The 26,204-nt window shown below is 41.9% G+C and overlaps 1 protein-coding gene across 8 annotated transcripts in view; it reads right to left on the minus strand.

Moving 5' to 3' along the window:
• LRBA (LPS responsive beige-like anchor protein) overlaps nt 1-4,181 on the minus strand; it is a 551,104-nt gene extending 546,923 nt beyond the window's left edge. For 7 of the 8 annotated variants that reach the window (XM_065597797.1, XM_065597794.1, XM_065597798.1 and 4 more), the window contains exons 1-2: nt 4,043-4,181; nt 3,054-3,534 (exon numbers count right to left, since the gene is read on the minus strand). In XM_065597797.1, the coding sequence (XP_065453869.1) occupies nt 3,054-3,266 (213 nt within the window). In that variant the 5' untranslated portion in view covers nt 3,267-3,534; nt 4,043-4,181. Of the gene's footprint in view, nt 1-3,053; nt 3,535-3,846 lie in introns of all 8 variants that reach the window. The other variant, XM_065597793.1, reaches the window with a different exon arrangement.
• Nucleotides 4,182-26,204: the final 22,023 nt, after the last annotated feature.

Consider the following 26,204-nt stretch of genomic DNA (forward strand, 5'->3'; position numbering starts at 1 on the left):
TGGAAGAGAGACGACAGAGAAGGATGCGATAAAGGTCTATAAAATCATGAATGGTGTAGAGCAGGGGTCGGCAACCTTTCGGAAGTGGTGTGCTGAGTCTTCATTTATTCACTCTAATTTAAGGTTTTACGTGCCAGTAATATGTTTTAACGTTTTTAGAAGGTCTCTTTCTATAAGTCTATAATATATAACTAAACTATTGTTGTATGTAAAGTAAATAAGGATTTTAAAATGTTTAAGAAGCTTCATTTAAAATTAAATTAAAATGCAGAGCCCCCTGGACCGGTGGCCAGGACCCGGGCAGCTTGAGTGCCACTGAAAATCAGCTCACGTGCCGACTTCGGCACGCGTGCAATAGGTTGCCTACCCCTGGTGTAGAGAAAGCAAATAGGGAAGTGTTATTTACCCTTTCATATAAGACAAGAACCAGGTGTCACCCAATGAAATTAATAGGCAGCAGGTTTAAAACAGACATAAAGGAAGTAATACTTCACACAATGCATCCTGCGGAACTCATTGCCAGTGGATGTTGTGAAGGCCAAAAGTAGAACTGGGTTCAAAAAAGAACAAGATAAGTTCATGGGGAATAGGTACAGCAACAGCTATTAGCCAAGATCGTCATGTATGCAACCCCATGCTCTGGGTGTCCCTAAACCTCTGATCACTAGAAGCTGGGACTGGATGATACGGGATGGATCACTTGATAAATTGGCCTGTTCATTCCCTCTGAAGCACCTGACACCAGCCACTGTCAGAAGGCAGAATACTGGGCTAGTTGGAGCATTGGTCTGACCCAGTATGGCTGTTCTTACATTCTTAAGAAATTGTGGCTTTGGGCAAGTGAAGCTGTTAAAGGGAAGAGGGTGTGGTGCTTGGGTGCAGCTTCTCAGTGGGGATTAACAGTGGTTTAGCTTCTCAGCTTCCCCTGAACTGCACTCTGATCATGAAAGAGTGTTAGAAGCCATCTAAGCTCTGTGAGCAGTAGGGACCATGGGTTCCAATGCCACTGGCTCTCCATTACCTTTAAATGATGCTTCCCTGTGGTAGAGTGGGCAGGGGAGGACTGAGGAACTCAAACGGAGCAGCAGGAGGGAATAGTAGCTTCTGTATTCCTGCAATTTTGCTCAAACTCTCCCAGCCACTCCCTGACAACTCACCTTTGGCTAAGGATCCTCAAAGTATGAAAAGCAATGTGCCAGAATATGGTGGAACTTCACATTTGGACAGTAAGATTTGTCCTTTAGAGCCCCAAATAAAGAAGACTCCACCAGCCATTCCCTATGAGCCTTCCCCTCCATGTGCTTTAAAGCTGAGTTTACTTTAGAATAAGCATTTGCAAAGTATACTTTTAAGAACTGAATTCAGCGTCTCCTAGCTGAGACATTTATGGAAACTTACTGATGATGGCTTGCCTCTACTCCTCTCTAATGTACACCTCCTAAACTTCAATCTCACAAATATTCTGGTGCTCATTTGTTTTCTCTCCTTGATCCTGTAACTTTTTAATACTAAAATAGCATGTCAACAGGAAATATTTTATTAATCTGAAAACCCAGACACAAATTTATTGAAAACTATACATTAAAGAACAACTAATCAAATTAAGATACTGTCAAAAGCCATTAAACCGACCTAACAAATGTAGATGTTAAGATTATTAGCGCTGAAGTACAGGCAAAAGCATATTGCTAACAAAATAACTCAAGTACAGATAGTAATTAACACCTAATATACTTTCTGCAGTAACAGTGACCTTTTCTTGTTACAAGTTTTATACTTGTTGCATGTGCTCCCACTTCCTGGTTTGTCAGAACAGAAGCCTCATTCAATCTCAGGCATCTATCTAAAGCAAGCACAAAAAACTAAGACTACCACCAATATGTTCATGATCCATATTCAAGCAGATCCTAGAGGCCACAAGCAAAAGTAGAGCTCCATTGTAAAAATGTAATAAGAAAAACAGTTACACGCACACCCAACACTTGGGCACCCTATATAGTGCGAGTTAAACATTCGGGCAAAACTGGTCCAACTGTTTGCTTAATATGGTATTGAGAGTGCATTACAACATTGTGCTGTAGATTACTCAGAACAAGAAATCCATTCAGTTTTCAATATTGCTTGTTATGAACTATTAAAAACGTCTATGTTAAAACCACATGTGATGGTAGTGTAAAGATGCTCACTCTAAGATGGTAACATCCTGTAACAGAGAGAGATCTGATGATTAATATTACTGTTTTATTATATTGTTTCTCTAAACAAATGCTCACTGTTTTCATAATTGTTTTCTCTCTAATGTTTGCATGGCAAGAATTTGTAAACTTGTTAAAACTTCCTAAATAAATACTTGAATAAAGAATACAAGGTTTTGTTTTTTGTTTAAGCTACTGCTATTTTGAGCTGCAGAATCAATACGGCATCCATCTGGTTACTTTGTTAATTAAAAGGCCATGTGAACAACAACTTTTACTAATAATCAAAGTAAGTGTGATTGACACCTATATTTAAATAAAATAGCTTTCCCACCACCTTAGAATATGAAAATTCCATGCATAAATGGAAAGAAAAAGGATTATTCACTCACAGCCTTTAGCGACAGGCCCATAAACATTACACCTTCATGGAAAAGTTTTTAAAAAGACTTAACACGGTTTGCCATACTGTCTTTTTCAATTAAAAATGAACATGTTGAACAACAATGTATACTACATTACACTTTGATGTGTTTCTCAATTACTACTGGGAAAAGCTACAGCTTCCCTCAAGGCAAAAGAGATTGACACCTGTGTAGATTTTTTTTAAAAAGCTTAATTTATAATGCATAGACACATTACCTTTAACATCTGCAAAAGTTGTAAGCAGCAAAAAAGAGAATCTAGCCAGAATATATTAGTAAGTATTTCATAAGAATGTAAATAAGTGAAAAGAAGAGATTCAGAAAAGGAAATAATGCAAGTATGCCCAGAGTTTTTACTTGCTTCTCTTGCCTGTGTATTTTGTTACTTTCCCTTCCACCTCCAGAAAGAGCATTAGAAAGATGATCTACTTACCAGGTTAAATACAGTTTCTACAATATCCCTGTTGGATACTTCGCCAACTTCCACCAGTCCCGTCAGCACTGCAAATTTCATCCTGATGCCTCGGATAGGGATTCCTGGGTTCAAGGGCTGCAGCGTACTCCCCACTTCAGCAGCACTTCCTCCTTTCCCTCCTCCTCCACCATCACCTGTTGGCTGAAGAACCTGTTTGTCTTCACTAGCCATAGCTAGCTAAATTCAAATTATCACTAGCTGAGATGCCAGAGGCACAGCCGCCACAGCCAATGAGGAGTGATTTCAGTGGCAGGGAAAGGGTCTCTTGCTCACTCTCTCTTCAGGTCCAACTTGCGAAACACCCCAAGTACAGGGTGTGTGGAGAACGCTCGCCCAAACTTGGCTTTTCCTCAACAGCAGGGTTGGGTCAGCTGCCCCACTGCCCCGAGGCAGGTACGTAAAGCCCCGAAAGGCAACACGTCCAGTCGTTTGAAAGACCCTGCAAGGCAGACGTCCCCCCAAGTTACCAATGGCCCACCTCCTCCCCCGCCCCACAAAACAGGGACGGTAGTAGCCGAAGAGCAATTGCCTCTCCCCCGACCCGTAGAACTTGCACCCCCCCAGACAGCGCTGGGTTTCTAAAGGGGAGTCAAGGCGACGCGCCCCATGCCCGGCTCTATTCCTTCCATGCCTCCCGCTCCCAGGCTCCGACCTCCGCCGCAGCTGAGAGTGCAGAGCCCGCTGCCCCTTCGCCCGCTTGTGCACGCACAGGTGCAACGACAAACCGCTCAGGAAGGAAGTTCAGGCTCACCCAATACTCCTCCTCGCGTCTCGTGCGCCGCGGAGGGGGGGGGGGGGGGTTAATGCCCGGCTGAGGGGCGGGGAGCGGGCTGCTCTGCTCTGCTGCCCCACTCGCGAGCCCTTGCGCCGCTAACCCCCCTGGCGGAGAAGCACCCGCCGCTCGCGGAGCGGGAAGGAGCTGAAAGTTTCAGCCGCCGCTGCCTCACCCTGCGGTCTCAATTAGCCCCATCTCTTCCTGCCTCGGCTGCAAACGCGGCTGCTCTCTGCCGCCATGACAGCACTGAGCCCCTGGAGAGCTGCCGGGCGAGGAGCCGTGCGCCTGCGCGGCCAGGCACTGGTAGGCGGGCGGGGCGCAGAGCTGGGCACAGGGGCCGGAGGCCGCGCACGCCCAGGTGAGCCCAGGTGTGCGCAGGTGAGCGGCGCGCGCAGCGGCCCGCCGCCCGGGCAGGAGCTCTAGTTGCAGGGGGAGGCGGTCGCTGGGCCGGAAGCAGCTGCACAGCAGCCACCTAATCCTGCTCCCCGCCCTGGCCCGGGATTAGCGGCTGGCGGAGTCGGCCGGGGAAAGCTCCCTCGTAGGGGATTCATTTTCAGTGTTTGTTTCTTGGTCGCCCAGACGCGTGTGAGGCGCCCCACGGACCCCGCAGCGTTGATTTACTTGATTTTCAGAGGTGATGCTGCGCTCCCATGGGACCGGGAGGCGCCCGCACCTGTGGAAAGCAGGCCGCTGCAGTGTCCCGAAGAGCAGAGGGAAGGGGTGCAGTGAGTCAGGAGAGGTGTGAAACCTGGCTCGCGAGTGCTGCTCCTTTCCCCTTTCTCTCCTTCTGTAATGCGCTCCCTCTTATCAGCTGTTTTTCTTTCCGATCCTCATCCCTAACTCCCTTCACTGTCTTCCTTTCTCACCACCTGGACTGAGGCTGCAATCCTGAAAAGAATCACCTAGCTTCAATCGGGCTCATATGTTTAAAGTTGAATGTGTGGGAGGTTGTGGGCCTACATATGGGTCAGGTTACTTGTGATCCAAGTGTATGTCAGATATACAAACTTTTGCAAAATCTTAGCCCTGCTTCTGTGATTAGAATTAAAACAATGGATACACTTTTGAAGAATTAAAAAAACTAAATAATTTGCCTGCTCTGTGCAAAGCCTGAAACTAACTAGAAAGAAAAGTGAAATCAACTGGTCTGTATCCTCTAGCCAATCTGAGAGAAATGCTACTAGTAAGCAGCATATTAAATAATAAATTTAGATTGTCTTTAATGATTTCAGCTCTCAATCACCTAATGTAGTAGCATATATCATTTAGAAATATGTATATGGCTTAATTCAACTCTGGATTACATCGACCTCTAACTTTTTTAAAATCAGCCTGAAGGGCAGTGATACAAGGCATCTGCAACCACTGTTTCAGCAGGATGGCCACAGCATGTCAGTGCAGTCCCAAATGCAGTAGAGTGACAGGTGAGAGGACATGATGAAGGCAACCAGGGGATACACAGGTTGAACCACATGCCCCAGAAAGGCTTTCTACAGCACCTGGAGGGGAATTCACCTGGGAATCCAAAATACTAGCTAGGCCCGGGACTGTTTAGTTTCTGACATCAGACAAGATTGGGTGCATTCAGTGTAGTGAACACATGCCCCAGCCTGACTGAAGTTTAAATCTGTCCTCCAAAAGCAGAGCCTCATGGAGTTTATATATATAAAAAATTTTGTTTTGTCCATTATCCAGTCCCCCTTTCCCACTGAACCTCACCCCCCAATCCCACATTATTACCCAGAAACCTATCCCCTTAAACATTTCTCCTCCCCCATTGATCTTCAGCCCCCTATTCATCCCAGGAACCTTCCCCTATCCCCCTTTATATATTCCCCTACCGAACCCAAATGCCCTAGTAGCTCGTTTTCCCTAAGGGCTAGAAGGCCCTGGGCAGGTGATTGGGTCTTGCCCCTAGGTGGGTGGAAGGCTCTGGGAGGGGGCATCAAGTTCTGTGCCTGGTGTGGGAGGCCCTGGGGCAGAGCTTTAAGGGGCGTGGGTGTCACAGAGCAACCTCACACTTCAGCAGCGGCTCCAGCAGCTTCTGTTCCGTGGAACTGGACCCAGCTCCAGGTATCCATAGAGTTGCAGTAGTGTTGAGGTGTGGCTCAGGCTCCTCTCCTTCATCATGAATGAGGGGCAGCTGGGCCAAATTTGAGTGAATAGCACTGCAACCCTCTATGCCAGATTGCATCACTGAGCACTCAAATTTGGCCTGGCTGCTCTGCTCCCATCAGGGAGCATTGTGACCCTGTGCACCAGATAACCATGCTCAGAGAGAGAGCCAGTCCTAGTCCCACAAGATAGAAGCTATCACTGTTAGGTGAATTTTTCATTTTATGTCTTTTTTTTAATGTTCTTTTTTATTCTGTGTTGTTTCACATTTGTGAAAAACACAGGGTTCTACCAGTAGAAGTGCTTCCATCATATATGGGGCAGGAAAGAGACTGAAGCCCAGATCCTCAAAAGTATGTATGCTCCTAACTTCCACTGAAATTAATCGAAGTTAGGAGCCTACATATCTTTGAGGATCTGGGCCTGAGCTGCTTATCCCATCCCAATCATTAGTTTGGTCATGTGTGAAATGAACGACACCACCTCTCCCATAGCAGCACTTCCTCAAGTAATCTGAATAAAAATATAGGTTGTATGATATGTAGGTTGTATGATTTTTCAGGTATATTTATTAAATTCAGGTAAAAAATTAGATGAAATAATGTAATAGTTATTGTTTTGTTTTTTCCTTCAGGTTATTTTTATAAAATAGTTTTAGGATGTTCCAGGTAAAATCTGATAATTTTACATAGAGGTTGAAAAGATACATTTCAAACACCTTCAAGTTGAGATTGCATCATTATTTGAATGTTCCACCATGTTGCTTTGTTCAGGTTATGGATTACAGTGATTTTTAAGCAACATTATTTATATGCAACATGCAAGAAGGAGAGCTGCTCAGTCCCTCTGTTCCACTCCCATTGAAGTCGGTGTCAAAACAAGGACTAGGACTGAACCCTAGCAGTTGGGGCAGGAACAAAGAAACTCCTTTTAGTTTGCAATTTGTCTGGCAGCTAGCATTAAAAACGTGAACCCTTCTGACGGGCCTGAGATGCAGTGGCACCGACACGCAGCCAATTTTTAAGAATCCCTTTTTCAGTGTAATTCCACAGTTGCCATATGGATTTTGGAGTTTGAAATAAGGAAGGAGGAGGGATTTAACCTAAAAAACAGAGAACCTAGTGCTCTTCAATCTATTTACACAGGTGGTGGTGAGCAAAGCTCAATGGAAACCTGTCTGTGATGCAGAAATAGTGGAGCAGTAGCTCCTACATGTTTCTTTCCTCTCCTTGGGAGCCCACAGAGCCTTTCCAGGGGCATTCTATGGGGTTGCAACTCTGTGGGTTGCAAAGAGCAAGACAGGAGTGGGACAGAACAGGAGAGCAGCCAGTGAATTTCTGCTGCAAAAATGAATGCTGGTGTAAGTTTTACAGCTTCTATTCCCCCTGGGAGATGAGGGTAGTACAGCTATAGATAGGAGTCAGACTCAGCCAATAGCGTCAGACATCACTCACTACTTAAAGGCAGTCATTTCTTGGGTGGGACATAATTATTATAATAGCAGCATTATACAATAGTCTAGAACAGGAAATGAAGAAAACCTTGTACAGTTGGTGTGACGAAAGCAATTTATTCTGAAAAACACTATTATCCAAGGTGGGAATTTGAACAGTCTTACCACTGGAAAAAAGCAACATAGGATCTTTAATAAAGGTGATTGATCAGGAGGACCTCAGTTTCAGCCTTCTGAAAGTTAGTTTGTATCTTTTCTTCATATGATTCTTTTATTTTTGAGGCAATGAGTGGAGAAGATTTGCTCCTCCCTTATGATTATGCTAAATAATAAACTGTCAATAGAAATGTTAAGTAATTGCATCTGTGTTAGGGTTTCAATATTGCCCATTACCATAGTCTGAGCACCTTTCATATAAAATTCATAGCAATAGTAAAGTCCCTAATGGATTTAAAGTAGTATCAGTCATGTCTCCTTTTTAGGGCTAAAAACTCTGCTTCAAGAAGGAATTTTGTTTTTGAATCTGTTTTGTATGTTGTTTTTTTGTTTGTTTTTGTTTTTGGTTGATTAGTTTCAGAATTTTGTTTTTTGTTTTGCTTGGTTGTGGTTTATTTGGTAGGAAGAGGTATCCATGTTGTCTCATTATTATGGTGAAAAGAAGAGGAAGGTTTTAAAATTTTATCCTAAAAGCTGTCAGATTCTGGATTTGCCTAATCTCCTCTGAATATATAATTGTCAGTGTAGATGTTGAAGCAAAACAAAAACAATCCAAGGCCTTGTCTACATGGAGCAGCAATGTGCTCTACAGTGGTGTGATTTCTGAAGGACATTAATGAGTTATGTAGACTCTGCTGATGTGCCCTAAAGGTTCCTTACTGTATTACATTAGCCTGCCCTAAGGACCTTTAGTGTGCACCAGCAGCGGCTATATGGACCAATTAATCCACAACACATCAGAGCACTTTAGAAATCACGCCTCTGAGGTACACATTGCTGCTCCGTGTACACAAGCCCCCAGTAAGTAAAGACAAAATCCATGTGTAGTTATTATTTACTCGTAACAATAGTTATAAGATAAGTTTATTTTATATTGCACAGTCACCTTATCTTTTTTCCTCTCTTCTGCTTCAGAGTTCAATTCTGGCTACCTGCTAGGAGAAGGGAAGTTCATTACATTTTGGAAGCATTTTTATATTATTTTTATTTGTTATTATATACATAAATTTGTACCCAACTTTAATATAAATGAAAATGGCAAACAAAATTAGCTATGTTGGCTGGAGTAAGGACTTCTACATGTTCATAATATTCAGAAAAACATGTATTACGAGTAACTTTGTTTAAGATATTAGTCATGTATATAGCAGTATGATGTTGGCTTTATCCAACAGCTGTCCCCACCTAAGGGTGGGTAAGTACTAGAGCTCTGAGCTATTTCTGAAATAATCTTGGGAGGAGTTATTTCTAATTTTGTTCTTACTAGCAAGCAGCATGGAGATAGATGTATCCTTTTGGACTATTAATAACCTCTTAGTAAGTGTTATGTCTGACTACTTATTAATACTTGTGGTCTCATTTGGAATAATACTAGAGAAATAACATTTTCTTTGCTCTTTAATGGTAGTTTTTAAAGGCAGTCTCCCTATGTAGCTGTTTGGCAGTAGTTTCTGCTTTCGTTACCTAACCTACATTGTGCTTCAATTTCTTTCCATGATCTTAATGTGTTTTTTCTTTCAACTTTTCCTTATATATGTAATTTTTATTGGTTTTACATAGTGTATATCTGCATTCATCAGAATTACAATCAAACATCTTTAAGAATGTTGCAGTTTGCAGAGGTTATCGTTAGACTTACTAATGCTGCCTCGCCAGTAATCAAATACACCTCTACCCCGATATAACGTGACCCAATATAACACGAATTCAGATATAACGTGGTAAAGCAGTGCTCCGGGGGGGCGGGGCTGCGCACTCAGTTGGATCAAAGCAAGTTCAATATAACGTGGTTTCACCTATAACGTGGTAAGATTTTTTGGTTCCCGAGGACAGTGTTATATCGGGGTAGAGGTGTACCTACAAGAAAGCATGTAACATAACATCTATATGTTTTAACATGAAGTATGTGAGGTGGCCATTCCTGCTCATTAGCACTGAGGCTGGTTAAGCCAATGTAGCTAAAGAATTTCTCAGTAAAAAGTGTAGAGTGTAGACAGGAGTAAAGATAGAGTGGGGTGGTAACAAAACTGGGACTGAAAAAAGAGAAAGTTGTGTAATTGGACTTGTGTATGAAATTTAGGAACTTCTTCTCTCCCTCCATCCTCCCCGTCTTTAATGATTTTAGGGCTTGTCATAACTATAAAGGGAAGGGTAACAGCCCTCCTGTGTACAATACTATAAAATCCCTCCTGGCCAGAGACTCCAAAATCCTTTTACCTGTAAAGGGTTAAGAAGCTCAGGTAACCTGGCTGACACCTGACCCAAAGAACCAATAAGGGGACAAGATACTTTCAAATCTTGGTGGGGGGAAGGCTTTTGTTTGTGCTCTTTGTTTTGGGGGAGTTCTCTCTTGGGACTAAGAGGGACCAGACATCAATCCAGGCTCTCCAAATCTTTCTGAACAAGTCTCTCATATTTCAAACTTGTAAGTAAACAGCCAGGCAAGGCGTGTTAGTTTTTATCTTTGTTTTCTCAACTTGTAAATGTACCTTTTACTAGGGTGTTTACCTCTGTTTGCTGTAACTTTGAACCTAAGGCTAGAGGGGGGTCCTCTGGGCTCTTTAAGTTTGATTACCCTGTAAAGTTATTTCCCATCCTGATTTTACAGAGATGATTTTTACCTTTTTCTTTAATTAAAAGCCTTCTTTTTAAGAACCTGATTGATTTTTCCTTGTTTTTAGATCCAAGGGGTTTGGATCTTGATCCACCAGGAGTTGGTGGGAGAAAGGAGGGGAGATGGTTAATTTCTCCTTGTGTTAAGATCCAAGAGGTTTGGATCTGTATTCACCAGGGAATTGGTGAAGAGTCTCTCAAGGCTACCCAGGGAAGGGAATTAGCACTTTGGGAGAGGTGGCAGCAGACCAGATCTAAGCTGGTAGTTAAGCTTAGAAGTTTCATGCAGGCCCCAACATTTGTACCCTAAAGTTCAGAGCAGGGAAGCAGCCTTGACAGGGCTCAATCCTGCTCTGGTTGATGATAGTCGCAGAACTCCAACTGGCTCCAGTGGGAGCAGGATAAACTCTTAATCATAATGAAACTGTTACATTCACAGTCACACAATATTCTCTTATCATGAGACAGTTGTTTATGCTGCTCATCTTGTTGTTTTTCCTCTTGTTCATCCCTGTTCTGCTGGGACCACAGGTTCTCTTTTGGATGTATGTTTTTAATAATGGAGAAAACATACTGTATAAAGTATGCAAAAGTTATTTTACTTTTTATAAGACTTTTTAGAAATTATATTTGAGAAATCTGGCAGTGTTGCAGTGAATGGAGCTAGGAAGTAGTAAGTACAGATTTGTTATTTGCAGAGGAAGTTCTCATAAAGCTGAGGAAAAAAGCAAATTGTGGTTCTCAAGCTCTGTCTGGAAATATATGTTCAGTCTGAGCCATAAGAGTAATATGCCAGGAGTAGTTTGACACGTGATCATATTATTTTTTATTATTATTTTTTAAAAGCTGCCTATTTGGATTTGCCATGCCGTTTTGCATAAAGTATGGTGAGAAGAGTCCTAATAAGCATGCATGAGTTCAGTGTATTCGTAATGTTTCCTCTTTATACTCCTCTATGCTGTGATGCATACAAAAACATGACTGATTAGGCAGCTGATGTGCTGTGACCACTGCTTATACAGTTCAGAATCATCTTATTGTTATTGTTACCATGTGCTTTCCATCTGTTTTTTGTATTCACCTGTTGTCCATCATCTTATACTTAGATTGTAAGCTCTTCAGGGTAAGGACTGGCTATGTGTTTGTAGTGTCTCACACAAGGGGAACCTTGATCCCTGATTGAGGACCCCAGGCGCAACCACAATACAAATAATAATTCTTCTTTGTCAGAGCAGCTGTGTGCAGATTGATGATGTTTGTTCTTTCCACAGGTTTGTTTTTTCTTACTGTTGGCTGCCAGTAAAATCATCACAGATGAAACTGATACACTTGTATTTTGGGGGGAAGGTAAAGCTTTAAGCTCTGATCCCATGATGAGCACTGCGCTGGAGTCCTCCAACATGAAGGTTATTACAGGATTGGACCCTCACTTATTAGGATGTGTATGTGTATATATAGATAAATTTGTACACACTGTTTAAGTGTTATTGAAACCCATAATAACTAAGCAAACTAACAAATCATGTGGTATGTTCGAGATCAGATCAGGAGGAGAGCATCTGTTTACAGACTGGAGGTTTCAGGCTTTTTCTATACAGGCAAAACTACCATTGACTTCAGTAGGAGTTTGCCTGACCAGGGAGCATTCATGAACATGGTGGCCAAAACTACTGATGGCCTGTCTGCACTTGTCCTACCATCAATAGTAGCATTAGAGGAGCTGCACCAGCGCTGGTTCAATAGTGGGTGATTTGGTCACAAAAAAAAATCTGCCGGTGTAGACTCCGCAGTGGAATATCAGCCAGAACCATGATTATAAATGGCTATTGCTAGATGGTGTTAACATAGTTTATAATCCCAGTCTGGATAAAACATAACCATATTTAAAAAGCAATTATAAAATTACATTATTAGCAGCTTTCTTGAGGAAACAATTTTGAACATGACTAATGTGTTTTGAATTATAGTTCACAGGGTATAAAGTTAACTTGGTGTAGTTATGACAAACACCAAAGTTAATTGAAATTATGTTGTATTTACTACTTTATATGTGTACAATGCAACATAGCAAAATAATAGCATCAAAGTCTTCCAAAGGAAAGATCATTTCAGAAATGTAGGTGTGGTCTGTCTGTATAGATTTTAAAAAAATCCCAAAATATGTTTCATAATCTCCTACATTCAGAGGGGAGTGATTTTATTTTGTTTTTCGGAGAAGCAGGGAAACAAATGTTCAAATATTTTTCCAATCTTGAAGTCCTGACTCAGGCAAAACTCCAGCGGGGCCAATGAGAGTTTTACCTGAGCAATGAGATGGTCTTAAAATAAATGACATTTCATTGGTTTGATTGGTCATTTTCACCTCAATGGTAGACACAAACTTTTGGCCATTTTAGCTTCAAGGACAATTGACTGGATTGTTGTGTTGGGTCAGTCTGGTGAATTGCTTCAGTGGATGGCCAGTCTTGACAGGTAAGAAGCAGCATGCAATTGGTCTGGTTACTAATGCAGCCAAAATGAAGTCCCTTACCATTACCATCAAGCAGCCTCCAGGCTCCAGATTACAACTGCTCAGCGTTAACCTGTCCAGATGGAATATCAAGTAGGTGGCAGCTGTCAAACACTTTGGAAGCTCGATAGACAGTGTTGGTGGATGAAGTTTTTGAAGATGTGGATGCTCATATAGAAGCAGCCACTGCCACGGTCCAAGCCCTTCAGCAGCCTCTGTGAAGATATCTGGACATAAAGTTTATTTCAAAGCTGTGGCCCTAAAAATTCTGTAGAAAGGTTATAATTCTCTATTGAATTCTTGAAGACTTTTCTGTAAGAGGCCTCAGCAGTGATACACGAGGTCTCATCTCACAAATTACCCCAATTTTTGTCTGTAACATTGACCATATTGTAGTCCATCATTCCTCTCTTATTGAACAGAAAAGGGACAGCAAAGGAAATATACTAATAAATAAGCAGTGTGGAAAATGATGTAAATACATGTATGTTTTGGTTCATGAGGAGCTCATCAACCATTCCCTAAAGTGATTTTGGCTGCCACTTGAAGCTGTGGTAGTCTCTGAGATTCTTAAAATTGCACCAAGATAAAATTCAACCCCTTGAATATGAGCATGGGAAGTTCCCATTAAAATCAATGAGCAGACAGTCATCCTTTCTGTGGCTACTTCTGGGAATAAGAAACCACACAAGTCCTCACTGATCTCTGACTAACCAGTGTGCAATATTCCATTTAAACTCAGTCTGCAAGACGAGCTAGAGAAAACTGAATGTAGTGCACATAAAATAATGCTGTTCTGCAAACAGAGTTGAGAAAACAAATGTTCATAATCCTCCTTGGATCATATGCTCTTTCCATGGGCAAAGTCCAAGTAAATGGATGTGTGTGGTTGTGACGCTTCTCAAGGCACCCAGGGCTGTGAGTCACTTTGTTGCCTCCTGCTTACAGCATGAGTCTTGACTGTGCTAGCTAACTTGTCAGCTCCCTAACATAACCACCCTACCAGCACTCAAGCACTCTCCTCTTGGTTATGCCAGCCTTGCCTTTGCCCCTGCAGGTTGATGTAATCGAGTCCTCAAAGGGCCAGGTGGCCTCGTGGGTAGCACACCCAGTTTCCTGCCTTGCCTTCCAGCAGGAAGCTTTTCAGTCCAGTTCCTAACCCTTGTATGGGGCTTAGCTTCACGTTTGGGTTTTCAATGTTCTTGCCCTCTCCTTACTATCGGGAAAGTGGAATGGAAATGAGGCTTATGCCCCTCAGTTGACAATAGATGCATCCCAACCCCCGAGTCCCTTGAAAGTGTCCCTGGATGGTATCCAGCCCCTGATCACTGGGTACCCACAGATATCCCAGATCCTCCATTTTCAAAGGAACTGCGTACCCCAATTTACTAGATTTCACTTTGCACATCACTACACTCTAGAGTTCAATTATAGTTAAAAAAAAATATAAGAAAGAAAGGAGATTCAAATAGAAGGTGTGAGCGTGGTGGAAACAAATGGTTACATACAAAAATGTACAAAACAAAATAACAAAACATGAACTAGGGCCTACACAGATTAATAGTTACCTTTCCTATATAATAAAGTAGATTCTTCCCCCCAAAGTTCAGTCTCTTGCAGGAGTTGCTAGCCCTAAGGAGCCAGTTTTTCATGAGGTACTCTGCTCTTTCAAGGTACCTCAGTGAATGGATGCAATCTTTTTCTCCATGCTGTGATATAGCCAATTAGTCTTTTGTCTTTTATAGATTCATAGATTCCAAGGCCAGAAGGGAACACTATGATCATCTATTCTGACATTCTGTATGATACAGGCCATAGAACTGCCCCCAAAATAATTCCTAGATCATATATTTTAGAAAAATGTCCAGTCTTGATTTTAAAATTATCAGTGATGGAGAATCCACCACAACCCTTGGTAAATTGTTCCAGTGGTTAATTACTCTTACCATTAAAAATTTACACTTTATTTTATGTCTGAATTTGCCCAACCTCAGCTTCCAGCCTTTGGATCATATTATACCTTTCTCTACTAGATTGAAGAGCCTTTTATTAAATATTTACTCCCATGTAGGTACTTATAGACTGTAATCAAGTCATTCCTTAACCTTCTGTTGGGTAAACTAAATAGATTGAGTTCCTTATGTCTTTCACTATAAGGCATGTTTTCTAATCCTTTAATCATTCTCGTGGCTCTTCTCTGAACCCTCTCCAATTTATCAGTATCCTTGAATTGTGGACATCAGATCTGAATACAATATTCCAGCAACGGTCACACCAGTGCCAAATACATAGGTAAAATAACCTCTCTACTCCTACTTGAGATTGCTCTGTTTATGCATCCCAGGATTTCATTAGTTCTTTTGACCACAGTGTCACATTGGGAGCTCATGTTCAGCTGATTATCCATCGTGATCCTCATATCTTTTTCAGAGTCACTGCATCCTAGGATAGAGTCCCCATCCTGTAAGTATGGCCAAATTGATTGTTCCTACATACATACATTTATATTTAGCCATATTAAAACGCATATTGTTCATTTTCGCGCAATTTGCCAAGCTATCCAGATTGCTTTGTATCAGCGATCTATTCTCTTCATTATATACCATTCCCTTAATTTTTGTGTCATATGCAAAGTTTATCAGTGATGATTTTATGTTTTCTTCCAAGTCATTGATAAAAATGTTAAATAGCGTAGGGCCAAACACTTATCCCTGTGGGACCTCTCTTTAAATACACCTACTCATTGATGATTCCTCATTTACAGTTACATTGAGTCTTATCAGTTCTCCAGTTTTTAATCCCTTTGATGTGTGACATGTTAATTTTATATCGTTCCTTGTTTTTTAATCAAAATTCCATGCAGTACCAAGTCAGACCCTTATACAAGTGTAAGTATATTACATCCGCACTATTACCTTTGTCAACCAAACTTCTAATCTCATCAAAAGGAGATATCAATTTAGTTTGACAGGATCTATTTTCCATAAACCCAGGCTGATTTGCATTAATTATATTACCCTCCTTTCATTCTTTATTAATCAAGTCCCTTATCAACCTCTCCATTATTGTGCCTGGGACTCAGGCTGACAGGCCTATAATTACCCAGGTCATTCTCTTTACCTGTTTTAAAAATTGACCCAACCGTAGCTTTCTTCCAGTCTTCTAGAACTTCCCCAGTACCCCAAGACTTATTCAAAATCAGTGTTAATCATCCAGCAAGCTTCGCAGCTAGCTCTTTTAAAACTCTTGGTTGCAAGTTATCTGGACCTGCTCATTTAAAAATGTCTAACTTTAGTACCTTCTGTTTAATATCATCCAGATATACTAGTGGAATAGGAAGAGTTTTATCATCACCTTAAGATGAGACTATATCATCATCTGTTTTCCCCCAAATACACAACAGAAATATTTATTTTACACTGCTGCCTTTTCTGCATTATTATTGATAATTCTACCATTTCAAACCTAGTAATGGACCAATACTATTGTCAGGATTCTTTTTTCCTAATATATTTTAAAAACTCCTTCCTGTCCTTAACTCTGCTGGCCATAGATTTATCCTTGTGTTCATTTACTTCACAGATAGGGTGATCCCTTCACTGTCATATCATTCCTTTTCACTTTCAGGTGGTTTAGATGTTTATAGTTTTGTCTTCAATGATTTTTCTGGATTGTTGAAATGGTTGACAATAAAGCAATGCCTTATATAACCGGCTAGCTAGGGTGGGTGACAACTCCTTCCCCCTTGAACGGGCTATCACCGAGACATATGATTTCCTGGTGACTAACTTTTATTCCAAGACCATAAGGGCATAATTTTAAATATAGTTATATTATTCCTTATATATTATTTACACACACATCTTCCAATGATTAGGAGTATTGATAAGTTACAAGCTTTCAGGAGAAACCTCAAATGCCTTTACATATAAATACCATGAAAGCAGTGTATTAGGTGTAGTGAGTTTTTCAGGTCTGAGACAGGTGTTGCTTGTAAAGAACAGTGAGCCCTTTGCCAGCTGGCACCAAGGGGCCTCGGTTACAGTAATTGTGTTTTTTTGAGGTCACTGTACCTGCAGAGAGTTGGACCTCAATGAATAATTATAGAATATTATCCCTTTAAGCAAAGAAAAAAGATTTATCGCAATAACAAAAAAGTTGTCACAAAATATTTTGACATCTCCAATATGAGAAACTGCTGTGGAAGCACTTTGCTAGAAATTAAAATCCAAATAAAAAAGCAGCTTATAAAAATTGTTGAACTCTGATATGAGAGTGCCTCTCTGTTTTTACTAAGAAGATAATACTCCAAGAGAACAACTTAAATTTTGAAATAGGGATTTGTCTTTGTCAGAAGGAGACTCGATTAGGTGAGGAAATTTCTGCAGCATGTGTTAAATAGTAATAGTTTGATTTTGGTTCATATTTCTTAATACTATCTCATTTAAATGAGCATTTAAGTTATTTTTCATCAACTTAAAGCATTTTGTTTACTTTTGTTTATAACTGAAATCTGAGTTTGTTTTTCATGTTCCTGCATCACACATTTGCTGTTTATGATTAGTGGCTTATTGATATATTTTTAAACATCTGTGAATTAATAAATGAATTTACAGTGAGAGCCTCTCATTGGTGGTACTAGAATTTGAATCTTCAGTCTGTCAGGAAATTATGCTGATATTAAGCTAAATAAGCTGATTTAGCTCGACTTTTCTTTAGCTTAAGCTTTAGATGTCACCCCTAATTCCTTGCAAACTCCAAGGCATGTCAGGAGATACCTCATCTGCATCAGAAATAAAGGAAATTTCAGCTGCATTTTGCCAAAATATATTCTAAGTAAAGTTACTGCATAACCAAGTTTGTCTTAATCAGTATTATCAGTTATCTCTAGTTATTTTCCCCTTATTTGAGTCATACACCAGTGGCTCATTAACCCAGCCCTATCCCCTCACTTGTACTGACATATCCATTGGTTCTTACAGCAATTTTCATAAGAATCTGCTTTCCTATAGTGCACAACCTGTAGACAGCATGTGGCCCCTCAAGCTGTTTTTTCTAGCATGCTGGTGGCCCCTGAATGTGGTTGGTTTGGACAAAATGGAGACATAAAACATCAGAGTACAGAAGACAATACAGAGCATATCCCCTCACTAAGCAGTCCATCCCTATTCAGCAACACAATTAATTAAACATGTGCTTAAGTTCCATATTCAGCAAAGCACTTAAGTACATGCTTAATTAATTGTTTTGCTGAATATTATTATTTATATTGCAGCTGAAAAGTATTTTGAAATACTTGTCAAAAGCTCTAGTAGAAACTTGTCTTTCTGAACAAGCAGCAAGTATTAAACATGCATCCTGGAGTCCATTCTGAATACAAGAATTAGAAATGATGCCAGCTTCTAAGTTTTTAGGGGATTTTGTGAGGAACTATGGGAGTTTGACTTGAGGATCTTCTACTACAGGTCACAGAAAGCCTTTTGAAATCTCCTCCAAGTTGCTGTTCAGGGAGGTGTGCTGGGTCTGTGGGACAGGTGTCCAAAGGGCAGTGGAACTATAATAGTGTAGTGCATCAAAAAATGGATATGGGATAAAAATGCAATGGAAACAGCATGGCTAGTGTGGAAACACTGCACTAATGCTCTTATTGTGGTGCTCCTGCATCAATTCACTTATCAGTGGTTCAATGTGTTAGTATAGATACAGCTGGAGACTATTGGTGCCTCTGAAAAGCATACATAGCCCATTTGATCTCCCCTTAGCCTTCCTTTGACTGAGTAGCAGCAGCTGAGTAACTTCAAGCAAATCCCTGCACAGACAAGCCACACAAGCAGATATAAGAAAAAGGTAAGGTTTGGAGATTGTTGTTGGGATAAAGTATTTTTATTTCCTACTCTGCAACCCGGCTCCTTCAAGGTCTGGTCTATACTACCCGCCTGAATCGGCGGGTAGAAATCGACCTCTCCGGGATCGATTTATCGCGTCCCGTCGGGACGCAACAATCGATCCCCGAATCGGCGCTCTAACTCCACCAGCAGAGGTGGTAGTAAGCGCCGCCGACAAAAAGCGGCAGAAGTCGATTTTGCCGCCGTCCTCACAACGGGGTAAGTCGGCTGCAATATGTCGAATTCAGCTACGCTATTCACGTAGCTGAATTTGCGTATCTTAAATCGACTCCCCGCTGTAGTGTAGATGTACGTGTAGCTACCAGTAGAGAGAAGCTTGGGTAAGATTCAGATGGAAGAGATTATGCTTGAAGGAGAACAGACTTCAGGGCTCTGTGAGTGGGAAGAAAAATAGTACTGTGGGGGAGGAGATCAGGAGGCTCCAGAAAGGAGGAGACTGCGCCTCTGGGGTGAGGTGAAGGCAGATAGGGAAAGAAACAGACCTAGCTGGTAAGGACCAAGGGGAAGGGGAACACAGATTAAGGGAGGTAAAAAGAGACAAGGACCAGTGGACAGGAAAAAGAAGGAAACATAAGGGGTGGGGAAGGAGAGAGAGAGAAGACCTGAAGGAAATAAGAAAGAATCAAGCGGGGAATGAGAACCAAGGATTCAGAAGGCAAGAGAAGAGCAGGTGTTGCTTGGCTCTGCCCAAATTATAGAACTCAAACAAAAGACACTATAATCATCACATGTATTTCCTACTCTGCCTCTGATTACATCTGCTGAGGAACATTCTTTTTCCACACTTCCATGATTATACCTGTGGGAAAAACCATAGTCAAACTGAAGTGACTAAGGATCATCTGAGCAGGTTTGGTGTTTTGTTTTATTGAGCATTTACTCAAGCCATTAATAAATAGATAGGAAAATTACAATTGGCCACTTTGCAAGGCAGCCAATATTCTAAAGGTGGTTGCTTGTGTAAAACATCAGATATCATGCAATTCACTGTCTTTCATGAAGATGGAACTAATTTGCATAATTGTTTACATACTGGTCCCACCTATCTCCACCCCTGTTGTGAAATCATAAATCCACTGGTGATCTGGTAAATTGAGTTGGGATTAACAAAAAAGAAAACTGCATGCTCTGGGAGTCTAGCCAGCTATGGAAGTGGTGTAAGATTTAGGGAGCCCATGGGAAACAAAATGAGAGGTCTCTGGAGAGATGTTAGAATAGAGCCAGGAGCAGATCAAGGCTGAGCCTAATGTCATGAGGTGAGGGAGTGTCAAATTCTGTTGTGCCATTGCCTTTGTACTCCTTGTTGGTACTGCCAAGCACTCTCAATAATTACCAAAGTCAATATTGTATGTATAGTTTTTTGTGTCATACATATGTGAGTAGAGATGTTCCAGTCTCCCATTTCTTTGGGGTAATTTGACTGAATGCCATACAATGACTCAAATGCCATGTTGCATATTGTCACCCAAAGCAATTAATTATAATGTGATTACCAGAAATTAGAACAACAGTAAATAACTGACATTTGTAAGGCTGCCACTCACCAACCTACAGACTTATGGGTTCAGCTGAACCAGTTCTGTTCGTGAATATCAGAACTATTGAACAGAATTTTTGGAAAATGTACTTGGAAGGAAAATTAGACTTCTGAGAGCCTAGGCCAGTTTACTCTAGAGAATTTTGGTGTTTACAGTACTGTATAAACACCTGGAAGACTTGCAAAACGCATTGAACCAGACTCTTCAATCTACTGCAGTCACTTTGCACTGTCTCAAAATGGCCCTATTCTAGCCAGAGCTGGCCAGTGGAGAAGGCACCTTCTGCAGGGGGACTCTTTGCTAGCACAGAGGTGGCAAAGTTGCCTCCTGCCCCAGACAACCCTACCGCTTCTTTAATGAGCTAGAACATATTCTCAGCCTCAAAACATTGACTTTGGGCAGCAAAGATGCCCCCAATAGCAAAGGCACCGTTTGACTTCTATATATCGGGTGGCAGCACCAGTCAGGCCAATGCGTAGGGGGGCAAATTCCATGCCTGCCTGAGATTTGCAGTTTGGGGGGGGGAGCGCCCCCTCTAAAAAAGACATCCATGCCCAATAGCATGACTGTGAGGGAGCAGAAGGGTAAGTCTCTGCCATTTCCTATATTTTTGGGGAAGCTAGATTATTCATCTGCTATTCCAAAATATCCTTCTGCTTCCACAGAATCTTGCACATTCTTTCACAAATCCCAGGTCCAAGGATCTCTGTCAGGTACTGTAAGTTAGGTTGGTCTGGATACTTTTAGTTCATTGGTACTTCAACACTGATAATTACAAGAACACCTTGCAGGTTCAGGGTTTCTCCAGGCCTGTCAATCTAGTAGCCTTCATAAATGCTACATTCCTACAAAAGATTTTGAGAAAAAATGTTTCTGGTGGACTCTGGTCCTAACTTGTATTTTCTTGGGTTCCCAGCTCTCTGATGGGCCAGTACAGCTTTGGTTATCTAAAGGTCTTGGTGGGCACTAGAAATCTTTACATAATAAAGGGGTTCAGATAATTGGGGTGCTGGTCTGGCTCAAAAGGACACAGCATGATTTCAGCTACAGCTTCACTCTCTTGTGTCTTCTGGGCCAGATAGCTAGTGGTCCTTGCACATCAAATCCTCATTTAGCTTAATCCCCATTAGAGTAAGGGACATGATTCCGATCCGGATAACAAGATTTCATATAAGTGAAATACGGATAAATGATATTGATACCAAATTTTACACTTACGTAAATCTGGGAGAGGGGAGAAGTATCTACCAAGGAGGTTATTTTTCCAAACACGGCTACCATTGTAATATAACAATAGATTTTGTTAGGCAAAAGTTTTAATTAGCACTTTCTTAACTTTTTAATTCCTTCAGATATTTTGGACAATTCCTCTGTCAAATGTAAACATAAAGAGCTCTCTAAATCATAAAACAAAGCTTGTTGCCTTCTGTATATTTCAATTTCTTTATGTTTTTATGAGCTTGCAAATCAGGAAGCACTTTGTGCAGTTTGCATCCCAACATGAGCAGGTCAGGATGTTTATAAGGGAGCCCCAGTTCCAAAAATTTCAGTTTGTATTTTAATTATTATTATTTCCACTTAGTCATAATGTAAAAATCCAGCCAATTAAAACTTCAGTTTCAGTGGATATTGCTTCTATGTTTTAGTAAAATACTGCTAATCAAATTACTATGAGCAATGCTTCTATAAATAAAACCTTAAAAAATGAGGCAAGCAACTTTCTGTTCTAACATGGCCATCTGTCATATGTAAAGACATCACTCCATTAACCTGTCTAATCAACTCCATTCTCCTTTCAAAGTTGGTTAGGCAAGATTATGGGGAGGCCTAGATGTTCTCTTGTTTAAATCTGTTGTAAAACCTCCTCCCTTGTGTTCTGCTTTCTGTGCATTTACGCGTGTAAAGGTGAAGTGATTATAAACAGACATCACTACTGTAAAATCCATGACCCTGTTATATTACCATATGTGACATTTTCATTTCCTCCTGGCAAAAATGAAATCTGATATTTTCTTTTCAAGGAATCATGACTAATATAGATTGTTATATTGATGACTGCCTTTAAAATACTCCAATTCCTGTTTTGGTTGGTTGGTTTTTCATTTTTTCCAAGAATGTAGATTTTTTTTTTTTTCCCAGTGTGACAAAGGTGGTGTGACAGGTTGGATCACAGAAACCCTCTTGGAAGCTGCCACCCGATGTGCCAAGACTACTTCTGCCCCGGCCAGCTCATGACCCCAGCACCCTGTCTTGCTGAGCCAGACACGCCCGTCTCCTCCAACAAAGACCCAGGGTCTGAATTACTTGCCCCAAAGCTGCAGGCTTGACTGAAAGCAGCTTACAGAAGTGTTCCTGTCTTTAACACTCAGATACCCAACTGCCAATGGGGTCTAAACCCAAATAAATCTGTTTTACCCTGTATAAAGCTTATACAAGGTAAACTCATAAATTGTTTGCCCTCTATATCACTGATAGAGAGAGATGCACAGCTGTTTGCCTCCCCCAGGTATTAATACATACGCTGTGTTAATAATTAAAAAGTGATTTTATTAAATACAGAAAGTAGGATTTCAGTGGTTCCAAGTAGTAACCGGCAGAACAAAGTAAGTCACCAAGCAAAATAAAATAAAACACGCAAATCTATGTCTAATCAAACTGAATACAGATAAGATCCTTGCCAGTTCCAGAATGCTCCCTTTTACAAACTAATCTCCTTTTAGCCTGGGTCCAGCAATCACTCACACCCTTGCGGTCACTGTCCTTTGTTCCAGGTTCTTTCAGGTATCCTGGGGGATGGAGAGGCTCTCTCTTTAGCCAGCTGAAGACAAAATGGAGGGGTCTCCCCTGGGCTTAAATAGACTATCTTGTGGGTAGAGACCCCCTCCTCTTTCCTATGCAAAGCCCAGCTCCAAGATGGAGTTTTGGAGTCACCTGGGCACAGGGCCGGCTTTAGGCCGATTCAGCCGATTCGGCTGAATTGGGCCTCGCGCCAAGAGGGCCCCGCGCTGCAGCTGTCCACCCCGCCCCCAGCTCACTTCCCCCTCCTCCCCTCCCCTGAACGCTCCACCCCCTCCCCTGCTCTGATTCGCGGGAAGTCTGAAAAGAAGCAGGGGCGGGCCGGCAGCACAAGGTAAGCTGGGGTGGTGGGGGCGCGAGAAGGGCTCCAGGGAGGCGCGGCCCGTTCCCGCAGGCCCCAGCAGCTCTGGCCCGGCTTGGCTCCAGCCCGGCCCCCGCGGCTCGGGTCCCCCCCCCCCCCCCCGGCGCGGTCCCCGCGGCGTGGCTTGGGTCCTCCCCCATGGCCCGGCTCGGGTCTCTCCCCATCCGTCCCCGCGGCTCGGGTCTCTTCCTCCCCCCCCCCCCCCCGGCGCGGCTCGGGTCCCTCCCTGTCCCGTTCCGTCCCCCCCCCCCCGGCGCGGCTCGGGTCTCTCCCTGTCCCCCCCCGCGGCGCGGCGCAGCTCGGGTCTCTCCCCGTCCCCACCCCCCGCGGTGCGGCTCGATTCCTGGGGGCGGGGCTTGCAGCAAGCCCCGCCTCCAGGAATTGGGCCCCGCTCTTGCTAAAGCCGGCCCTCCCTGGGCAAGTCACATGTCCATGCATGGTTTCTTACCAGGTAGCAGCCATGGGTCACATGCTACCTTGAACATCCTCAAGTAGACTTCTTATGTGGATTGGAGCATTCCAAGATTCATTGTCCTTTAAGTGTTTCTTGATTAGGTTCCTAACTTCAACATTCCTTTCTCCAGGAACTAACCAACCTCCTGGTCAACTTCCTCTTGGCCCTGGCTAAACTGGCCATCTATAAAACCAGGGAGAGGAGGTTGACCGATGGAGGTTCCTGTGACTGTGGGGCCTGTTTCCGATCCTCTGTCTGTTCACGTATCCGGGCAGAGTTCCTCTGGACAGCGTCCACTGGCTCCCTTGACACCTTTGAGGAGCAGTGGGCGCTGTCCGGGGTTCTCTGCTCGGTGTCCCCGTCAAGTTCCCTTCTTTTGACCCTTTGACCGCACTCCTGTCCCTGTTATTACTTTAGTTGTCCCCCGTAATCATTTGGGTTTCAGGCCCTGTGGGTCCTCCCCTTAGGCTGGGGGGGGGGGGGGAGATCCTTTAGCAGTGGGCGGGCTTCGCCCACTTCCTGGAACCCAATAAGTCCAGGAACTAACCAAATGCTCTACTATGGTTATTTAGAAATCAAGCCAGCACACAGCCAATATTCATAACTTCAAATACAAAAATGATACATGCATACAAATAGGATTAATAGATTCAGAAAATTATAACCTTTACAGAGATATGTTACATGACATATGTAGCATAAAACACATTCTAAGCATATTTCCATAAAGCCTTATGGGAGGTACAGTCACAGGTGGTTCTACATATTATAACACCACCTGCAGGCATGCTACCGCAGACCTGGTTATTGCTGGGGGATCTCCAAAGAGAATCCAAGGTGCTGTAAGAACTGGTGTTGACAGGAACATAGCTGCGTTTAAATTTTGAAGTGAAGTGTTGAACTCATCATCTCCCTGCCAACCCCCAGCAATTCCAGATACCTGCCTCTGATCTTTCCACTGTCCCTCCTTACAATCTAGTTTTTACCCAAAGATAATAAGGTCAAAAATTAGCCCTGCTGTAAGTGAACATAATTCCACTGAAGTTGCATCAGTTTACAGTGGTCTGATACCTTCAACAAGGAGTCTGCTATGTGGGTTCCACCAGTAACAAAAGACCTGGAGCTTAGCGTGATCCAAAGGGTAAAATAAAGGCAATTTCTAGCTTATTGAATTGTGTTATTAGCAAAAGAGATTTACATACACAAATTGCTAATATAAAATGTAAATTCATTACCAAATCAAGGAAAAACCTAAGGATCATGGCATACGAGAAGAATTATAAGAAGAATATTAGTATGATATGGCAGTACTGTACTTTGGCAGATTTATAGAACTCTGATACATTATTATGCACAGAATCTTGCAAGTCCAATGGTCCCATTTATATAAAAAAGATGCACTAATGAAGGGCTAGATCCTGAAAATGCTTTGACTTGGTGGGTGCGCACCTGTACAGATCATTTTAATAGAACCTACATGAAAATGTCAGCAGCTTTTTGTTTGGATTACATTTTCAGCATGGTGGAAACTGTCTATCCTTTTAACAAAAGACGTAGTCAAACAGAAAATTTTAACAGATTTTATAATTTAGCTGTACATATATTTGCTGATCAATTTTTAAATACTGAAGATGGGACTCTTGCCTAAGTAAGGAATGAGTAAAAACAGAGTAAGGACTTTGGGTTTTGGCCCTTAGAAAATAACTGTACATTCCATTGCTCCATAAATATACCTGTGCTATTAGAGGTCTTGAAGCCCAAATTTAATAATGAACAATTACCAGTGTTAGATACTCTGTTAGTGTAATGTTATACCCCTGGTTCTGTTATTTGAGAATGAACTCTCATTGAGGAAATAACCCTTTGTGCCTTCACTTAGCAAATGCATTTAACTAGTTCCATTGGCAAAAGATACTGTGTGCCATTACTGACCACTGGGAAAAAAATATCCTTTATACAGCACTTTTATTTTGAAATATTTATTCCTAAATGAAAAAAGCAATTACTGTCATTGAAATGTGTTAATGTTAATTGTGGTGACTAATCTATTCCTTTCCGGTGTTTACATTATAGCTGAACAGAACAATCTGCAATTAGGCAAATTGGTATCCTCTATACATGCCTCTTTAAAAATGAAAAAGGGGGAGGCAGCCCATGCCACATTTCCTCCTCTCAGTTTGAAGGGGGTGAAGGAGGATAAGTCTAAAAAGTGTCAGATTTTTTTTTGTGCCAAACAATGTATGTTGGAAACCATTCCCATATAGTGATGGAATAAATAATAAATGCTACTGCAGAGTTATTTAAAATGTGATTCTACTGTCAAAAGTGACAGTAAAAATAGCATTGGGGGGCGCCATATCATGGTGGCTTAGT

Source organism: Chrysemys picta, chromosome 5 (genome assembly GCF_011386835.1).
Source record: "Chrysemys picta bellii isolate R12L10 chromosome 5, ASM1138683v2, whole genome shotgun sequence".
Classification (NCBI taxonomy): domain Eukaryota; kingdom Metazoa; phylum Chordata; order Testudines; family Emydidae; genus Chrysemys; species Chrysemys picta.